This window comes from Aspergillus welwitschiae, assembly GCF_003344945.1.
Source record: "Aspergillus welwitschiae strain CBS 139.54b unplaced genomic scaffold BDQ94scaffold_3, whole genome shotgun sequence".
NCBI classification, from domain to species: domain Eukaryota; kingdom Fungi; phylum Ascomycota; class Eurotiomycetes; order Eurotiales; family Aspergillaceae; genus Aspergillus; species Aspergillus welwitschiae.
The window spans coordinates 39,518-56,537 of NW_020798697.1; the positions used below are offsets into that span (position 1 = coordinate 39,518).

A 17,020-nucleotide genomic window follows, 5' to 3' on the forward strand; every position below is an offset into this window, starting at 1 on the left:
CATGTGGAAAGGGGGGAATTCAGCCATGATGGTCTAAACCCGAGTAGTAGACAGCAACAAGATATGTCATATCATATCCACCAGATGCAGAATGGAAAGAAAAGTCAAGCTTTGGAGATGATGCATGCAAGCAACGGTTTTTCTTCTTCTTCTTCTTCTTCTTCTTCTTCTTCTCTGTTCCTCGACTCGCACAGACCGCGAAGAGAACCACAGACCGGCCCTCCCATCCGACCCAGGGTTTCGTCAGTTGGTCTCTCCATCCTGAAACGAGGTGGAAAGAAGGCTAGACACTACTAATCAACTAAACTAATTACCAAGAAGTTAACTTCAGACCCTGCTTGATGTCATCCCTGGTGGATATTTCGGATATTAATAACCGGTGTCCGAGTTAGTGTGTCTCCATCTCAAATCTCCATCTCCATCCTTAATCCCAATCTCCGCGTCCTCCGCCGCAATCTGGCTTCCTTCCTCTTCTTCCTCTTTCCCTTCCCTCTCTTCTACTTCTCTCTCGTATTTTCTATCTGGAGAGATCCCATTCTCCTCCACATCTCCTTTGTCTCTCCTGGGTCTGACCTCCACCACTCACTTCCCATGCGCCATTCCCGGCGACACCCGAGCCATGGCGGAGGGAATGCGCGACGAGCAAGAAGGGCCATCGCGGGCCTCGACCGTGCCCGCCATCATCACCACCAACGCCTCGTCTTCCAGCATCATTCATCACGACTTGTCCACCTCCGCCTCCAATAGTCCGACCATCTTCAATCGCGGCGATCACAGCCCCAGCTCTCCCAATCCCAGTTTCCTCCGCTCCTCACAAAGTTTTCCTATCGGTACGTCCCAATCCCAGCTCATACTGGTACTACTACATGACTTCTTCCTCTGCCTCCCGCTGTCTCGCCCGGTCGCGCTGGCCAGTCATCTTCTTTCCACACCCTCCGATCGGACCCGATCTATCAAATCCCAATTGTGAGCATCGTTGGCTTACTATTCCTCCGCCCCGGGGGGATTATCCTGTGCAGGTTCCGCCTCCGATGTGACCGCTACGTCAAACGGATACCAGCAGCATGCCAGAAAGGATTCCCGCGCCCTTCCGGCTGCCAGCAACGGCTCCGTCAAGAATCTCGCCTCCTCCCCGACGTTTGCTCAGTCCAGCGCCGACTCGAGCGCCATCGATCCCCTGTCTCAAGTAAGGCTCATACCGTGTCACTGTGTGTCTCTGGAATCGCACCAGCGGGTTGATTGACTCTGTGCGTCGCGATAGCATATTATTAAAAGAACCAACACCCAAAAAACCATCCCTTTGAAACTGTTAGGAAGAGCCTCCACCGAGGCGGAGCTGGGCGGCAGCGACCCACGCGCCTCGTTGGACCATGGCTCTGCTCGCGGAGAGACTGCGCTGCATACGAAGCCTTCGAAGGAGAAGAAGTAAGCGCCAGCTGGCCTCCCCCGGCTCCGAGTCAGCCAATGCTTTCCCCCCTTCCCTCCCCGGGGCTGACGGCGTGACCCCGCATTGTGTCACCCGTCGCTCGTTGCTTCTTGTCCCATGCAGTTTGTGCCCCAGGAACCTAAGAGCTAACTCGGTGGGCCTGCCTCATAGGAAAGGAGTGTCCTTCCTGAGTCGAATCATCCCTGGCAAGAAGAAGGCCCAGTTCCCGGACGACGAGGACGATGTCTCTGAACCCGAAACTAGCCGCATGGATCCCGACGCTGCCGCTCAGCCCATAGGCTTCGTACCGCGATTCCCTCCCCCGCCGAAATACATCCGCGTGCGCGCACACTACAAGAAGGAGAAGACGTTTAACCGGGTCTTCCTAGCTCAGGAGCTGGACGGCGCCGACGACTCGGGCAGCGTCTCGGACCATGACGCAGTCTCCACAGCCGGCCCGCAGAATGAGAGATATACGGGCAAAGCCATCTGGGCCCTGGTGTTCTCCAATGATGGCAAATACATGGCTGCCGCCGGGCAGGACCGCAAGGTGCGCGTCTGGCAGGTCGTGGCATCGCCGGAGGATCGCAGCCCCAGTGAGCCGGAGAGCGACGACGATGCGCCACGACTAAACGCGCAAGTGTTCAAACCCCAACCGATCCAGGTGTACGAGGGCCACACCGGCAGTATCCTGGATCTCAGCTGGAGCAAGGTACCATAAAAACTGACTATAGGCGGTGCAATGCGTAGCATCACTAATGCGGGCGACAGAACAATTTCCTGCTTTCCTCCTCCATGGACAAGACCGTCCGGCTGTGGCATGTCAGCCGACCCGAGTGTCTGTGCTGCTTCCAACACAGCGATTTCGTCACCTCCATCCAGTTCCACCCGCGTGACGACCGGTTCTTCCTGGCTGGGTCTCTGGATACGAAACTGCGACTCTGGAGTATTCCGGACAAGAGCGTGGCCTTCGTGGCCACGGTCCCCGACATGATTACAGCGGTGGCATTCACGCCGGACGGACGACATTCGATCTCGGGCAGTCTGAACGGACTGTGCAATATCTACGAGACAGATGGCCTCAAGGCGGTTGGACAGATCCATGTGCGCTCGGCTCGCGGTCGCAATGCCAAGGGCAGCAAAATCACCGGAATTGACACCATGTCGTTGCCACATGGCGACCCCCACGGCGACGTCAAACTGCTGATCACCAGCAACGACTCCCGCATTCGACTCTACAACTTTCGCGACCGCACGCTCGAGGCCAAATACCGAGGGAACGAGAACACGTGCAGCCAGATCCGCGCCTCATTCAGCAATGACGGGAAACATATCATCTGCGGCAGTGAGGATCGCCGCACCTATGTCTGGCCTGTGGGGCCCGTGGAGAAAGACGCCGACAAACGGGCTGTGGAGGTCTTCGATACGCAATCCGCCCTGGTGACGGCCGCCATCATGGCGCCCAGCCGCGCCAAACAAGTCCTGGGATTTTCCGAGGATCCCATCTATGATATCTGCAATCCGCCTCCCGTGACGCTCGTCAGTCAGGCCGACAAGGAGAACGGACGAGCGAACCGCATGTCGGCCGCCAGCAAGCTCGCGCAAGACTCTCCGACATTCATGTCGCGCTCGACGCACCCGGATGGAAATATCCTCGTCGTGGCGGACTACGCCGGGAAGATCAAGGTCTTGCGACAAGACTGCGCCTACCAGAAACGGCGCTACGACAGCTGGGACACGCATTCTACGATCTCGCGACGCATCCTGCGACGCACCAACTCGGCGCGCCACAGTATTGCCTCCTCCATCGGCAAGGATTCGATGAAGACGACGCCGTCAGACCGTATCATATCATGGCGCAACTCTGTTATTCGACATGGCAACCGCTCGGGCATGCGTACGCCACGCACCCGCAGCCCGTCTCCCCACAAGTCACTGCGCGACACTCTGCCGGGCTACGCAAGCCCAGGAAGAGTCTCGACGGGAGCACGACCCGATTCGCGCTCCATCTATACGACTTCCCCGCCGCCCTCCGCATATAAAAATTCCATGGACAGTCGACGGTCCAGCGCAGACACCACCCGCAATGGGCACAACGGCGTCGCAGTGGACAGCCCGCAGCGCGGCGCCGGGTCCACCTGGTTCCCCAAGGGCGGAGACAAGGATAACCCGCTCTGGCTACAAGGGGAGCAGAGCTACGCGTTCTACAATAAAATCGCGCATGATGCGATGACGGTGCAGAGCCGCAAGCGAACCGAGGGCAACGGACTCCTCACTCCGAATCGACTGTCGGTGCCGGGGGAGCGCCAAATGAGCCTGGGTAGCGCGCTGAGCAGCGACTATGCGTCGTCCAACGGGGACGGGGAAGACGGCGAGGTGTTGAAGTGCGATAATTGCCGAGGGACGAATTTCCGAGCGACAAAAGCGAGAAATGGAAAGCAGCGGTTAGTGTGTGTGCGATGCGCACGACCTATCAGCTGATGCACAGTGTATATGATGTTGGATTAGGACGAGTTTTTGGATATGGGATGATTGATGTATATGAGCTTGTAATTAGCTGTGTATGTATGTACAATAGCCTACAGGATAACAGTAGGCACAACTATACGAGGGACGACTGACGAATAACGATCGAATTGGACCATTAATAGTTATTAGAGTAGTATGTCAAGCTGTAGCATACTAACTAAGTAAATCGATGGGTTTGTTCAAGCTGTCAAACGGGCTGCGGCACACACACACACCGCCCGCTAGCTAAACCACCACCTAACCACCAACCTTCAACTTCCACCTCCGAGCGGGCGCCGCAAAACACCAGAAATAATACAGCTTCACATCACATCCACCTTCCTACCACACCTTCCTCCACCCTCCCACCCTCGTCTCTTCACCAAACCGATCCTCGATCTTATACCTCCCCACTCAGAGGGGATCTAAACCCGCCAAAATGCCATACCTCCCAACCTCCCAATCCTACCTCGAACAATCCTCTCTCCTCCTCCAAGCCTACCCAGACACGGTACATGATTCCCTTACCCCGAGCCTCTCACACCACATTCTACCAAATCAATACTAACACGGGTTTCTGCAGAGAATCACAACAAAATACACATTCCCGCGCACAACATCCACCTCCACATCCACAAAACAACAGCAACAACAACCCACATCAACAGAAGACACCGAACCCAAGCCCCGCATCGCCACTCTCGAACTCAAAACCTACCACCCGGGATCAGGCATCTGTTTGAAATACCGCACGAACAAGGGCGCCGAGGTGGGCCGGTTGATCACCTCGTTGGGGAAGTTGGCGGCGGGAGCTGATGTTGAGGGGTTGGGATTGAGTAATCCTACTGCTGCTGCTGGTGCTGCGGATGTGGAGATGGGGGATGCTCCTCCTGCTGGTGGTGCTGGTGGGAATGGAGAGGGGCAGACGGTGGTAGCTGGGGATAGTAGTAATGCTGGTGGTGCTGGGAAGGGAGGGAAAGGGAAGAAGAAGGGGGGGAAGGGGAAGAGGTGATTGATTGATTTATCTATCTATTTCTTTTTCTCTCTAGCTGGCTGGCTATTTATTCATTACTTTCTGTTTCTTGAGGTGTGCATAATTTTTTTTATTTTATATAAAGGTTTGGTGGTGAGGATTCATGTTCATGATCATAGCTGGGAGATATTCGTATCTATTTAGTCGGTTGCATTCACATGTTTTCTTGAAGTTAGGACATTTGAATGATATAAGTACGAAGTATGCTAGGTGATCTACGGATTATCAGAAATAGTCAATATAGAAAATATCCAATGTACATTTCTCTAAATACAAGAGTCAAGCATTAACATTATAAGAAAAAGAAAAAGAATCAATCCCATCCAACAAACGCCAATCCCATGCGTATAATCAAATATCCTCGTAAACACCCAGAATCAAACATATCGTGGCTGGTGCCAACAACCGGGTATAGTGGCATCATTTTTTCGGTGTTTAGAAGTCTTCATCGAAGCTGAGGCCGTTGCTGTTGGTCTTGACCTCCTCTTCCTTCTTCGTGCTGGCCATGACACCAGCCTTCTGGTAGTCACCTACCCGCTTCTCGAAGAAGTTGGTCTTACCCGCCAGCGAGATCGACTCCATGAAGTCGAAGGGGTTGGTGGCGTTGTAGTACTTCTTGTTGCCGAGGGCCACCAGCAGGCGGTCCGCGACAAACTCGATGTACTGACACATCAGCTTAGAGTTCATGCCCAGCAGAGCAACGGGCAGAGCGTCAGTCAGGAACTCCTGCTCAATGCCGACGGCCTCGACGATAATGTCTTCAACAACCTGTTTGCTGGGGCGGTTGTTCAGGTGGGAGAACAGCAGGCAAGCGAAATCGGTGTGCAGACCCTCGTCACGAGAGATGAGCTCGTTGGAGAAGGTGAGACCAGGCATGAGACCACGCTTCTTGAGCCAGAAGATGGAAGCGAAGGAGCCGGAGAAGAAGATACCCTCAACGGCAGCGAAAGCAACGAGACGCTGAGCGAAGGTCGACTCCCTGTCCTGGATCCACTTAATGGCCCAATCGGCCTTCTTGGCAATGCAGGGGACTGCAGCGGTTAGCATCCATTGACCAATCACAACCCCGGTTGGAGGTACATACTAGTATCAATAGCGTCGAAGAGGTAGGTGCGCTGCTTGGGCTCCTTGATGTAGGTATCGATCAGGAGAGAGTAGGTCTCGGAGTGGATGTTCTCCATCATGATCTGGAATCCGTAGAAGCAACGAGCCTCGGGAACCTGGACCTCGCCGCTGAAGCGCTCGACAAGGTTCTCGTTGACAATGCCATCGGAGGCAGCGAAGAACGCGAGAACGTGGGAGATGAAGTAGCGCTCGTCGTCGTTCAGGCGGTTGTGCCAGTCGTGCAAATCCTTGGACAGATCGATTTCCTCGGCGGTCCAGAAAGAGGCCTCGGCCTTCTTGTACATCTGCCAGATCTGTAGGGTGCGAGAATGCGGCGTTAGCGCACATGCCAATTGTTGCGGGGCGGGAAGCGCAAAATTCCACTTTACGCGTGACGCGTAACGGACGTGTCACTCACCTCATGGTACTTGATGGGGAAAAGGACGAAACGGTGGGGGTTCTCCTGAAGCAGAGGCTCGCTGGCCTCCATCTCCTTGATACCGGGCGCAACCTTGGGGGCTTCGACGGGCTTCTCGACGGGCTTGTCGGCAGTCACGTCAACGGCGGCAGGCGCGTTCTCCTTGCCACCGAAGTTGAGCTTCTTGACAGGCGAGTCGCTCATCTTGAGGTTCTCGAGGGAGGAAGCAGCCTATGGAAGCAACGCGTGTTAGCTTATCTGCCTTTAATTACGCGTCGAAAGTGGGAGGCGAGAGACGTGACATCACATACCTGCTTGGAGGGAGTGAGTTGTACAGACATTGTGTTGGGTGTGTGTGAGTGAAAGAGATAAAAGTAGAAGAGGAATTGATCACACAGACACAGAAACACTCCTATAGACTGAGCTGGTGGTGGGATGTGAAGAAAAAGAGCTGCAGCGAGGGAGGGCGAGACGACAAGAAATACTCGCCGGCAGACGAGGACGTGATCCTTAGCGCGACGGGCGAGTCACGTCGCACGTGACTTGGCGCGACTTTTGCCCCGGTGGCTGGCGGGAACAACTATTGATCCGGGCGGGTTGTTGATGGTCGGCGCGTCCAACACGTCTCAGCCTCCATCCACAATGACTTCCCACGGCGCTATCACACCACCGGCTGGGTTCTCATCCGGTGTTGCGATCTCCACTGATCCATCATTACCGTATCATTAGCTGCAAGACCTTGCAGCAGGTTTCCATAATGGTGCTCTCCACATTCCTAGAGAAGCGGGTGCCTGGAGAGCAGGTACGGAGCATGTCGATGCCTGCCCTAGTAGTCAGTGACTAGTCGCGTCTCGTAACCAGCTACTATCTTATCTGATCGAACTCCCATCTCTGAGCCCCTCGATCGATCCTGTCAATATGTTCAATCTATCGTCTCTATTCCCTTCCCAGTATACCTCCCATAAGACGCAATAGTCCTTCCTACCAAGTTATGCCAGTTGTTTGATACTTGTCTTTGTCTCTATTTCCCAGCCCACCCATACCGTACCTTACATGCTTACCAGTTCCTGCAGCTGCTTAGGTACTCTTTACGACATCATCAATAAGCCGAGCTCATCCGCAATCTCCACTCGGCTTAATCCGAGCTGAACAGAAATTTTTGGATCGCCGACCCCGAGTTGGGTTGCTCCGACGGCCAAGAGAGTCTGTGCTGAACGCGTCGCGTCGGCTTCCTTCATGCACATTGGCAGCTGTCCCGCACCCACCACGGATTTACGGATGTTTGGACCCCAATAATAGAGGATCCTTGCTTCTCCTTTCCCACTTGATTCTAGATCCTGCTGGCTGAGCTGACCCGAGTGGGGGCTTTCAGCCTGATCGGTGTTGTGTCTTTGCAGTGTGGTGATGACGTTACAGCTGCGACGCGTCGGAGCCCTGCTGCAACATGATCATCCTTGGTTAGGTTAGGTTTAAGTACAAAGCTCCGTACAGTAGACAAGGAAATTCGTTTCCTTTGACTGCAAAATTAAGCGGGGGATTGCTGTCGTCCCTTTTCATGGAAATCGTTGACTAAGTCTCGTTGTTTACTTTCTCTACACCGGATCGTGTATGGACTGTTCCATCGGCACCAAACACGACGCGTTGCATCCCGAGCTCATGCATCCGGCGGAAGAAAAGCAATGCCGCAATGCCGCCATCATACTTAGCTCGATTAACATGGGACCACTGGCTAGTTCGCGTAGTAGCTTCCCCAATTACTTTTATAAGCTCCATTGTATCCACATCCTGCCCTGGGCGGCTCGTCTAGTTTGACACTCATCAACTGTTCATTTCCCCATACTGTGTCCGGTGAGGTTCTCGCGCGTCCGCGTCTCCCTCCCGCCATCCATGATGCGACATGGTATTCCTAAGGCTGCTTGACGATTGCATCATATATCATACTCCAACACCGGGCACATGCTGACTCTGGCCAACTCGAAATCTATTCAAACTATTTTATCCAAATGGGGTGCCAAATCTAGGAACACAGCATGACGACCCAAGACAGAACGCCCTATGTACATACACATCACGCGATGCTGGCCATGCTGCTGCTCAATAATGCAGAACCAGAAAAAAATGTCCCGAAACTTCTCTATATGTATCGCAAAGTTTCAGGGGGGTATGCCAATGTCGCTATTATACTACGGTGACTACAAGTTCTCCTTCAACGAGTCAGACAGGAACCGATCCTCCAGTCTGCGCATGATTTTGTTGGTCTGCTCGGCCAAACTCAAGGTCAAGATCTACAGCCGGGTTAGTAAATCGCCTATGGGCGGGGAGAATGTTCAAACACCACTTACCGTGTGAGGCAGAATACGCGCAAGATGAGCAAAGTACCCCTTGTAGATAGCCAACACACCCTCCGTCTTGATGGTCTTGAACAAGCAATCGAACACGCCCTTGTAGAGATTGCCGGTTTGGTTGTACATTCTAGACATGATGGTGTCTGAACAACAAGTTAGCGAAATTCGGTTATGCCATAAGTGTACAACATACCGGGTGGGTGCATAACACAGCAGACGACAAAGCCAGATGCCGTGCTACTGGCCAGGTGCAGGCCTGGACCATCTTCCATGCCCAGGTGCTTCATCAAGCGGCGCTTCGCGAAGAAGTAGGTCGGCAGCTGAACGGAACTACCGAAACCAGTTCGTACCATTGCCGCGCCAACTCCACGGTATAAGCCAGAAACTCCCTCCGACGTGTGGATCTTCCGCAGTCCATCAAACGAGTTCTTGTAGTTGTGCTGGGTGCCGACGGGAAGGAACGGGGAGAACGATTGGAGACGGGTCTTGACGAGGAAAAAGGGCGAACCCGCGGCAGCTCCAATGATACCAGAAGCAGCACCAGCGAGGACGTTAATACCCAGCGATTGAACTTGAGCATCCTGGTATATTGTGGTTGCCAGACCCTGGCGCAGCGGTTCGTAGAAACCCAGACGGCAACCGTTGAGCAGGACTTGGTAGATATACTGCAGTGGCTGTTAGCTATACAAGTATCTTGGACGCTGATAGGCGAACGTACTGCCGAGCCTATACCCCGGAAAAGACCGCGGGGACCCTCATTCTGTAGAATAACCTTCACACCGTGCAAGACACCCCGGTATTTCTTGGCAGCGTCCTGCTTGGCCTGCAGTTCGCCCTGCAGTTGCAGACTTTCGTATAGATACAAATTAGAATCCGGCGACACGGCTGGCGAGGAGTAATCCGCGACACTCCAAATAAGGGAGGAAGACTGTACCGAATCTTCACCGTCTCAAAGCTATGAGTAACCGTCACTGCTCCGCATGCTGCAACACCTCCTGCGATGAATGCTCTGTAGGGAACGAATTTATGCGTTAATGCGACCGTAATCTGACGGGTTTGGAGGCAGCACCACGTACCCTGTTGTTGTGGACATTGTATCTGTTCAGATTCGTCTCCGCTAACGGAGGGGAGTTGAACCGAGTCTGCGCGCGGAAGGGCAAGAGCGAGGCCGACAAGGACGCTGGTAAAATCAGGACGACCTGGCTGTTGCGTGAAGAGATGCTGAGTGCCCCGGGAGGGGAAGATGACAGACTCAGTGACGGCGCAGTGGAAGAGTAGGGTGAGCGATGCACTTGTCAGAAACTCAAAAACGGTGTCAGAGCTGAGGTGTTCATGCCGTGAGATTCCCTCCGCCATTCAAGCCTTCTCCGACAGACTCCAACGCCGCTCGGATTGGTATCCGCAGCCGATAATTGGACAGTAATTGGCCACGGGATCCGCACTTTTCAATCCAGAGCCTCCGACCTCGGCCAATCGGCTCCTTCACGGCCGATGGTAAGCGTCGGACCGGAACAACAATCCCCCCCGCGGAAGTCGGTCAAACGCGTCAAAATCCATCGTCAAGGCGCGTTGGCTTCCCCCAGTGACGACCTTTATTACTTCTCTACTCGGGTCACTTTGGGTGGAAATCCTTGCAGGTCGAGGAATCTCGGAGAAAATAGCCGGGTAAAATCAAACGGATCTGTCTGGCTTGTAAGCTTTAAGGTCGTGGACATCCTGAGAACTTGCATCCTGTTCCCCGCAGTCGCACTTTATCATTATCTGTTCTAGTCAAGTCAAGAAGTATGGCTGAAGGTCAACCGCAACCGACGGCGCAACCACAGCCCCAGCAGCCAATTCTACAATGCCAGAAGGTCTCGGACATCATTCGTAGTTTCCGTCCTACCAAGGTTAGTTCAATGGCCCTTATGGACCGGGCCAGCCATCTAATCGTCTGTTTCTCCAACCATAGGCATTCCGAGGCCCAAAGCAGGATACCTCTAATTATGTGACGTCGCTGGACTTTGATGACCAAGGAGATTACTTGGTGGCATCGGGTGATGATGAGACTATCCAGGTTTTCGATATCAAGGAGGGCAAGTCTACAAAGTCGGTTCCCAGCAAGAAGTACGGCGCCCATCTAGCCAGGTTCACCCACCACAGTCGTCAGGTCCTCCATGCGAGCACCAAGGTTGACGGTATGTCTGCTCCACCGCGCCTCCATCCTTACCCTCTGTTCTGACCGGCCTAGATTCATTGCGCTTGTTGGACCTTCACAATGAAGGCTACATTCGCTACTTCCAGGGTCACACCGACAAAGTCACCTGTTTAGCTCTATCTCCTGGCAGTGACTCCTTCATCTCATGCTCCAAAGACGATACCGTTGCACTCTGGGATCTCGGCTCTAGAAACGCGCAAGGGAAATTGAAACTTGCGACTCCATACCTCGTCGCCTTCGACCCTTCTGCTTCTGTCATTGCCATTGCATCCCAGTCAACCGCGTCAGTCCTTCTTTACGACCTCCGCAACTACGACAAAGCTCCGTTCTCCAGTTTCGACCTTGCGCCGTACGAGGAACGGTATACGCCTTCTACACGAGGCAGGGGGTGGACTCGCCTGGAATTCTCCAATGATGGCAAGCACTTGCTTGTCGGGACAGACTACCACGGGCATTTCATTCTCGATGCCTTCGAGGGCACCGTGAAGGCATTCTTGGTGGGCAAGGCCGGATCACCCGGAAGGGCTGCACCGGTCTCAACAACCGGGAAGCCTCTTGGTCAGGGAGATGCGTGCTTCTCACCCGACGGGCGATACGTGGTTGGTGGTTCGGGAGATCATTCCGACATGCTAGTGTGGGATCTACAACAATCTCCTCCAGAGCCAAACGGTCTATTGCAGCCAATGACTAGACTATCACACCGAGGACGGACTGCCATCGTTGAATACAATCCGAGGTACAACATGATTGCGTCTGCCGACAAAGAGACAGTTTTCTGGCTTCCAGAGGACCCTTCCAGATCTTCTGAAAAGTAGGAAGCCATCATGCCCCGCATGAGCTGCTGATCCACCTCTAATGCAAGAACGGGGTAGGGATTCTGTTTGACGTTGACGACTCTGAATGCTCAGTTATTGTGGTCGTCCGATCTATCATTAGCGTCTCCGAACTAGTTGTTGGTCTAGTTCTTCCGACCCTTTTCTTTGCCTATCAAGCTCCTGGCAGTATCACACACCCAGATAAGAGGTCCCTCCAAGCCGTCATCCCCATCTCTGTGCTTCTCGATAATGGACTCAATCTCCTTGACCACGGTCCGATTGCTGGAGATCGTCGCCAGTCCCGCAGCCCATCCGTACAGAAACACACTATAGTTGATATCGGAGAGGTTCTCAGCCACCTTCTGGTAGACAGGCGGCAGCTTTGCAGTATCTCTCGCAGACGCAATCACCGACTTCGCTTCGACCGTCTTGACCGGAATTTTCCAGTGTGCCGGTATTTCATAATCGGACAACTCCTGGTATTTCTTTATGAGGTCCTCTCGGCTATAGGTATCGAAAGGGGGCTCGCCGAGCAGGATTTCCATGCGCAACCTTTCAGTGTCAGTGCCGATAATATTGACGATCTCTTTCATCCGTGTGGCGGCCTCCTCGACACACACTAGTTCATAGGCATCCATTGCGGGCCACAGCTCAGTGGGCAACAAAGGTCGCTCATGCTCAACAGCGATCTGTCGATTGATGGCCTTATGATGCTGCGGAGATTGCGTGATATGTTTGTAATGCGAGAGATCAGAGACCGCAGCAAGCATCAATGTGCAGTCCACATTAATAGTGGAAGTGAAGTGTTTGAACGGCTTAGGAAGGAGATGCGTTAAGCCCTCCTGTGCCTGTGTACCAGCCACAGCATATGCCTTTTCACCGCAATCCACTTTGATCCCATAGCTTCTAATAATCTTCAAAAGATCGTCAATCTCCGCACAGCTTCCCCCGTGGATCCTAGGCGCCACAAACCGCAGCCGAGGATGTTTATACCTGACTCTCGTAGCATTGGCCGCGTTCCTCAGATCTTTAGCCAACTTCACCAGCTCAATTTCATCCTCATCCTCATCGTCCACCTCATCACAATCCCCATCATGATTCCGTAGAACCGTCCTAGCCTCCCCCTCAGACTCAGACTCAGAACCAGCCTCCCACCCCTTCTCCGCCATCTCAAACAACAACCTCGACTCTGCAACCGTAGACACCTTAACCCATTCCTCCCCATCATCAGCAATAATATCCACAAACACACTCTTCTTCTTATCCTTCCCGGACCTTTTCTCCTCCGAAACACCATTATCATCCCCCCAATAGAACCTCTTCCCAAAAGCCACCAACCCGCGGCACGTATTCTTCGCAATGGCCCAAACGGCCTCATAAAACGGCAAATTGGAGGACTTTAACGTATGAACCAGTCTCCTAGCCGTTGGTTCATCGTCACCTGAATCTGCATCAACCCCATCGCTCTTCGTCGGGTCAGGCAGCTTCTGGACCTGCGCGTCGAGCTTCTCCAACGTGCGCAGCTCTGAAAGCACATTTGATTTCAGCGACCGCACCTCCACGATCTGAGGATTGCGTTGGGTTTCCACCAGCAGAGTCTGGAAGTCGCTTATCTCGGAGAGAAGGGATCGGCATCGCGCGAGGAGGGACGCTGATAGCTCTCGACTGGTTTGGAAGGGAGAGATCTCGCTAGACGTGAGGTCGTCGGTTTGGTTTTCTGAGTGTGCCATTGTGGGTGGTCGCGAGCGTGCGTGCGTGGGTAATTCCTCTAAGCTTGAGCTCGGGAATGAAATGCGGGTGGCATGCGCTGTAAGGGCGGAAGGAAGAGTGGTGGAGGTGTTGTTGTTGACGTGTTAAGGGAGATGGAAACCGACGGAATTTTCGTGAGTCATGGCACAGCGCTGGCCGGATTGCTCAGGCAAGGTAAGCAGGAATTAATGGAGACGATGCTCGGCGCCGGGCTGGTCGCCATGGTGGCTCGCGTGCGGATGGGGAATTGATTCTGATATGGTTGGGGGGGCGAGCTGTGCGGGAAGTCACTAGCAGTGGGCAGGTCGAGCTCGACCATGAACCAGAGCCCGGCCCGAGCCAGGAACACGTAGGCCTCAGGGTCGTGGGGGTTAGACGCTGAAGACGCTGGGTAGATGGGTTCACACACGCCTCGGACTGAGTCACATGCGGAACGATGCGCATATCAAAAGGAGCGCGCATGTTGGAAGCAAGAACATGGACGAAGAACGAAGAGAGGATGGTGACTCGCAGGCAGCTGGTTGACCGGCTGCGCCACTCGTTCATACTTGCACTTTGTTGTATGACTACACTATGCTTTGCTTTGCTTTGCTTTGCTTGTTTATTTAGTTGTGTTTAGCTACGGCGACGACCTTCCTACGTCGCAGCATGCGTTTTTATGGCTTCATGGGTTCACTGTTACTTTTGAGGCGTTCCGGGCCATATTTTCTGCTTCAAACGGTGAAGCACCTGCATAGCCAGCGACTTACATAGCCGGCCTCGATCAGGTATGAAAAAAAAAAATGAGTTATATGGAACTGAACTGAATTGGGGGTATGACTAGGAGCGTTCCAACGCCGCTGGAAATTGTTAATCTGTATGATCGGTGCCAGTGGCAAAGGTAAGTTCCTGGCATCACGGTTCATGATCGATGGTCGAAAATGAAAACATTGCTTCATAAATGGAGTTACATACGGTAGAAAATCTATACAAAATAAAGCAAAAGATATCGCTCCTCCATTACATTCGAAGCAAGTAACAGAAACAAGGAATGGAAAACGGGGAATACACCATAGGCCGAACGCCATCATATGCCTGCAAAGCCGACTAACACATGAAGAACACCAACTCTTCCAATATCCCCCCGAAATATGGCAACATAGCCGTACGTCTCCGGCAGTCAACACAGCGGAGAAACAGAAATTGCGAGAATGACTTTTGAGCCTGCAATTTTCGGATGTCAATACCCACTACAGGACAAGTGTGGCTTCGAAAGCCGCGTTTAGTCCTTGTGCTTGCCAGTAAGCCGCTCTCGTTCGCCGGAGTTACGCGGCGACTCGTCTTCGTCGTCGGACCATTTGTCACCGTCTTCGCCGACAGCGAAGATGGTCTCACCGTCCAAAGACTCCCGTTGACGCGGGGCTGCAGGAACAGGCTTGGGAGGCACAGGTGACAGGTCACGACGCTGCTCCGAACCGGAAGGTTCTTCAGGTCCACCAAAAGCGTCCTCTTCATCCAATGCGCTACCGAAGGAACGAATCTCGAATCCGTCGTCATCTTGCGCAATCTGGCAGGTTGTTAGCATATCTTTAGGCTCGCACAATTGCTCCAACCAAGGCTTACCTCGTCACTCATAGCGAACCGTCTGTTGTTAGCAGTGGGACGCCACAGATAGGCAACGAATCCGATGTCGAAGAAGTACACCAGGTTCAGCCAGCCATCCAGCACAAACCATCTGGACTTCCAGTGCTCCGGTACGAAGCTGGCCTCGCTGCGTCCTGCAAAGGCGATAGAGTTGATGAAGAAGAACCCAAAAATAACGATGATACTACCGAGAATGCACCACCAAAGCTTCTTGTACATCATAGCTTTCGTCTTCTGCTTTCTGTCAATGAGATCCTTCATGGTCGCATTCAGAGAGTTCAAAGTCCACACGTAGAAGGCCGTCAGTGTACCAGCAAGAGGAAGCACGATGAGCAAGACAAGTGGACCGGCGCTATCCGGGGTGATCGATAGACTGGCGACAGCATATATCACAGCGAAGATGAAGTGGGTGATGGCAAGGATACGAACGTAGATCATCGTCCGACCGAGCGACGGCTTGACAACGCCGTATCCCATGCACACTATCAGCAAGAGGAAGAATGAGAAAGCATTACGTCCCGCATTCAGTACAGCAACTATAACCATCAATGCCTTTGCGCCGGTATTTAAGCCATTGCGGTTTTGGTAGTCTAGATGGGAGTTAGCAAGGGACATCGGTGGTATACAGCGTTAGACATACCGTAGAAGCCCCATGTCATCAACTGCTCTACAATGAGGAAAACAAGGATCGCGGTGATGTAGTTTTGAACGGGCACTAAAGACAATCAGCGGATAGTCATTGGATACCCAAAGCCTGCTCTTACAGATATCGTGACGGTTCTGCACGTAAAGGAATGCCCAAAACCTATTGAGTATAAGCCCCACTCTAAATGAGCTCAGTGACTAGGGGATACTTACAGACCGACAACTGCGTAGACGATAGTCAAGCCACCATAAAACGGGAGCTTCGCGATCTGCGCAGCTGGAAGTTCACCGTACGAGTTTCTGAACTCGATCACGGCCTTGTAGTCCACGCCGGAGTATCCGTACGTGCTCACACAATAGAATCCAGTCTTTTTGATAGGATAATTGATGGCCGCGGGATCATTGAGGTGGATTGCTTTGGTAACGATGGGAAATTTGGCGGCCTCGGTGACATTCGAGGCAAGAATGAAAGAACCGACTTCGTCTTCCGAGCAGAGGTTCGCCTGCACACTGGCCTCATCACAGATGGTTTCCCTTTCCTAAAGCCGCAGACATAAGTTGAACTATCCAAATATAACCGGGATAAGGGAAGAGTGGTCGTACCCCAGAGTCGCCTGGTACAGGCCGGCCAATGAGATTCTCATCGGTCCATTCGAATATGACGAGACTGACGAGAGGATCGCTATCACCGGACTGGGGTTCTTGGACGAATTTGGTCAAGATGAAGGGGTCGACACTTCCACCCCAAGCTTTGCGACTATACATTCCCGAACAACGCTGCCGATGGGCTTCATCTTGTGTCTGCGCGAATAATGGGTGTCAGCATCGAGCCCCAAATTGAGAAGGAAGACAATGCGCACCAGTTCGACTTCATTTGCCAGCACGCTTCCTGCCAGTAAGGCAGTCAAGCCTAGAGTCCGAAGCCAGCCTCTCATTCTGACCATGAAAAGGAGCTAAGAGGTAGATAGGTGCCTGGCAATAGGACGGAGCTCCGGAGTAGCCGAGAGCAGGGTTTAGTTGCAGCCCTGGATCATAAGAAGCTCCAGGGTATAATCTGATGGCAGATTCGAGGGAGGAAGTGGTCTTCTCAAGGGGAGTCGGCAAGTCTCGGATGCGTTGGTTGACCGAGTGATGTTTGCGACGATCTCTCGAAGCGT

General features: G+C 53.1%; 8 protein-coding genes across 8 annotated transcripts; 3 read left to right on the plus strand and 5 right to left on the minus strand.

Moving 5' to 3' along the window:
* Positions 1 to 619: 619 nt before the first annotated feature.
* BDQ94DRAFT_166038 (WD40 repeat domain-containing protein) lies at positions 620 to 3,907 on the plus strand (the record flags this gene model as incomplete). Its single annotated transcript, XM_026770455.1, has 5 exons — positions 620 to 830; positions 1,020 to 1,186; positions 1,262 to 1,425; positions 1,598 to 2,138; positions 2,198 to 3,907. The coding sequence occupies 5 exons, from the start codon at positions 620 to 622 to the stop codon at positions 3,905 to 3,907; spliced, it is 2,793 nt and encodes a 930-aa protein (XP_026630797.1).
* Positions 3,908 to 4,122: 215 nt separating this feature from the next.
* On the plus strand, positions 4,123 to 5,218 carry BDQ94DRAFT_134996 (SRP9/SRP21 family protein). The gene is made up of 3 exons (XM_026764579.1): positions 4,123 to 4,171; positions 4,233 to 4,445; positions 4,518 to 5,218. The coding sequence occupies exons 2-3, from the start codon at positions 4,374 to 4,376 to the stop codon at positions 4,944 to 4,946; spliced, it is 501 nt and encodes a 166-aa protein (XP_026630798.1). The 5' UTR covers positions 4,123 to 4,171; positions 4,233 to 4,373; the 3' UTR covers positions 4,947 to 5,218.
* BDQ94DRAFT_69859 (ribonucleotide-diphosphate reductase subunit RNR2) lies at positions 5,194 to 6,930 on the minus strand. Its single transcript, XM_026776336.1, has 4 exons — positions 6,801 to 6,930; positions 6,490 to 6,720; positions 6,052 to 6,385; positions 5,194 to 5,998 (listed from the first exon to the last, which is right to left on the minus strand). Exons 1-4 carry the CDS (start codon positions 6,828 to 6,830, stop codon positions 5,403 to 5,405), a joined length of 1,191 nt encoding a protein of 396 aa, XP_026630799.1. The 5' UTR covers positions 6,831 to 6,930; the 3' UTR covers positions 5,194 to 5,402.
* Positions 6,931 to 8,308: 1,378 nt separating this feature from the next.
* On the minus strand, positions 8,309 to 10,127 carry BDQ94DRAFT_135002 (putative mitochondrial oxaloacetate transporter (Oac)). Its single transcript, XM_026764580.1, has 6 exons — positions 9,911 to 10,127; positions 9,769 to 9,843; positions 9,553 to 9,682; positions 9,028 to 9,499; positions 8,832 to 8,977; positions 8,309 to 8,774 (listed from the first exon to the last, which is right to left on the minus strand). The coding sequence occupies exons 1-6, from the start codon at positions 9,925 to 9,927 to the stop codon at positions 8,682 to 8,684; spliced, it is 933 nt and encodes a 310-aa protein (XP_026630800.1). The 5' UTR covers positions 9,928 to 10,127; the 3' UTR covers positions 8,309 to 8,681.
* A 491-nt stretch (positions 10,128 to 10,618) lies between these two features.
* BDQ94DRAFT_166042 (WD-repeat containing protein SWD2) lies at positions 10,619 to 11,846 on the plus strand (the record flags this gene model as incomplete). The annotated part of the gene is made up of 3 exons (XM_026770456.1): positions 10,619 to 10,723; positions 10,786 to 11,011; positions 11,065 to 11,846. 3 exons carry the CDS (start codon positions 10,619 to 10,621, stop codon positions 11,844 to 11,846), a joined length of 1,113 nt encoding a protein of 370 aa, XP_026630801.1.
* A 72-nt stretch (positions 11,847 to 11,918) lies between these two features.
* Positions 11,919 to 13,824, minus strand: BDQ94DRAFT_69887 (uncharacterized protein). Its single transcript, XM_026776338.1, has one exon. The coding sequence runs from the start codon at positions 13,574 to 13,576 to the stop codon at positions 11,990 to 11,992; it is 1,587 nt and encodes a 528-aa protein (XP_026630802.1). The 5' UTR covers positions 13,577 to 13,824; the 3' UTR covers positions 11,919 to 11,989.
* A 438-nt stretch (positions 13,825 to 14,262) lies between these two features.
* Positions 14,263 to 14,760, minus strand: BDQ94DRAFT_69894 (uncharacterized protein). Its single transcript, XM_026776340.1, has one exon. It carries the CDS (start codon positions 14,663 to 14,665, stop codon positions 14,309 to 14,311), a length of 357 nt encoding a protein of 118 aa, XP_026630803.1. The 5' UTR covers positions 14,666 to 14,760; the 3' UTR covers positions 14,263 to 14,308.
* BDQ94DRAFT_69893 (putative integral membrane protein (Ptm1)) lies at positions 14,761 to 17,008 on the minus strand. Its single transcript, XM_026776339.1, has 7 exons — positions 16,724 to 17,008; positions 16,467 to 16,664; positions 16,077 to 16,402; positions 15,983 to 16,023; positions 15,859 to 15,933; positions 15,198 to 15,808; positions 14,761 to 15,141 (listed from the first exon to the last, which is right to left on the minus strand). The coding sequence occupies exons 1-7, from the start codon at positions 16,805 to 16,807 to the stop codon at positions 14,857 to 14,859; spliced, it is 1,620 nt and encodes a 539-aa protein (XP_026630804.1). The 5' UTR covers positions 16,808 to 17,008; the 3' UTR covers positions 14,761 to 14,856.
* Between the last annotated feature and the right edge of the window lie 12 nt (positions 17,009 to 17,020).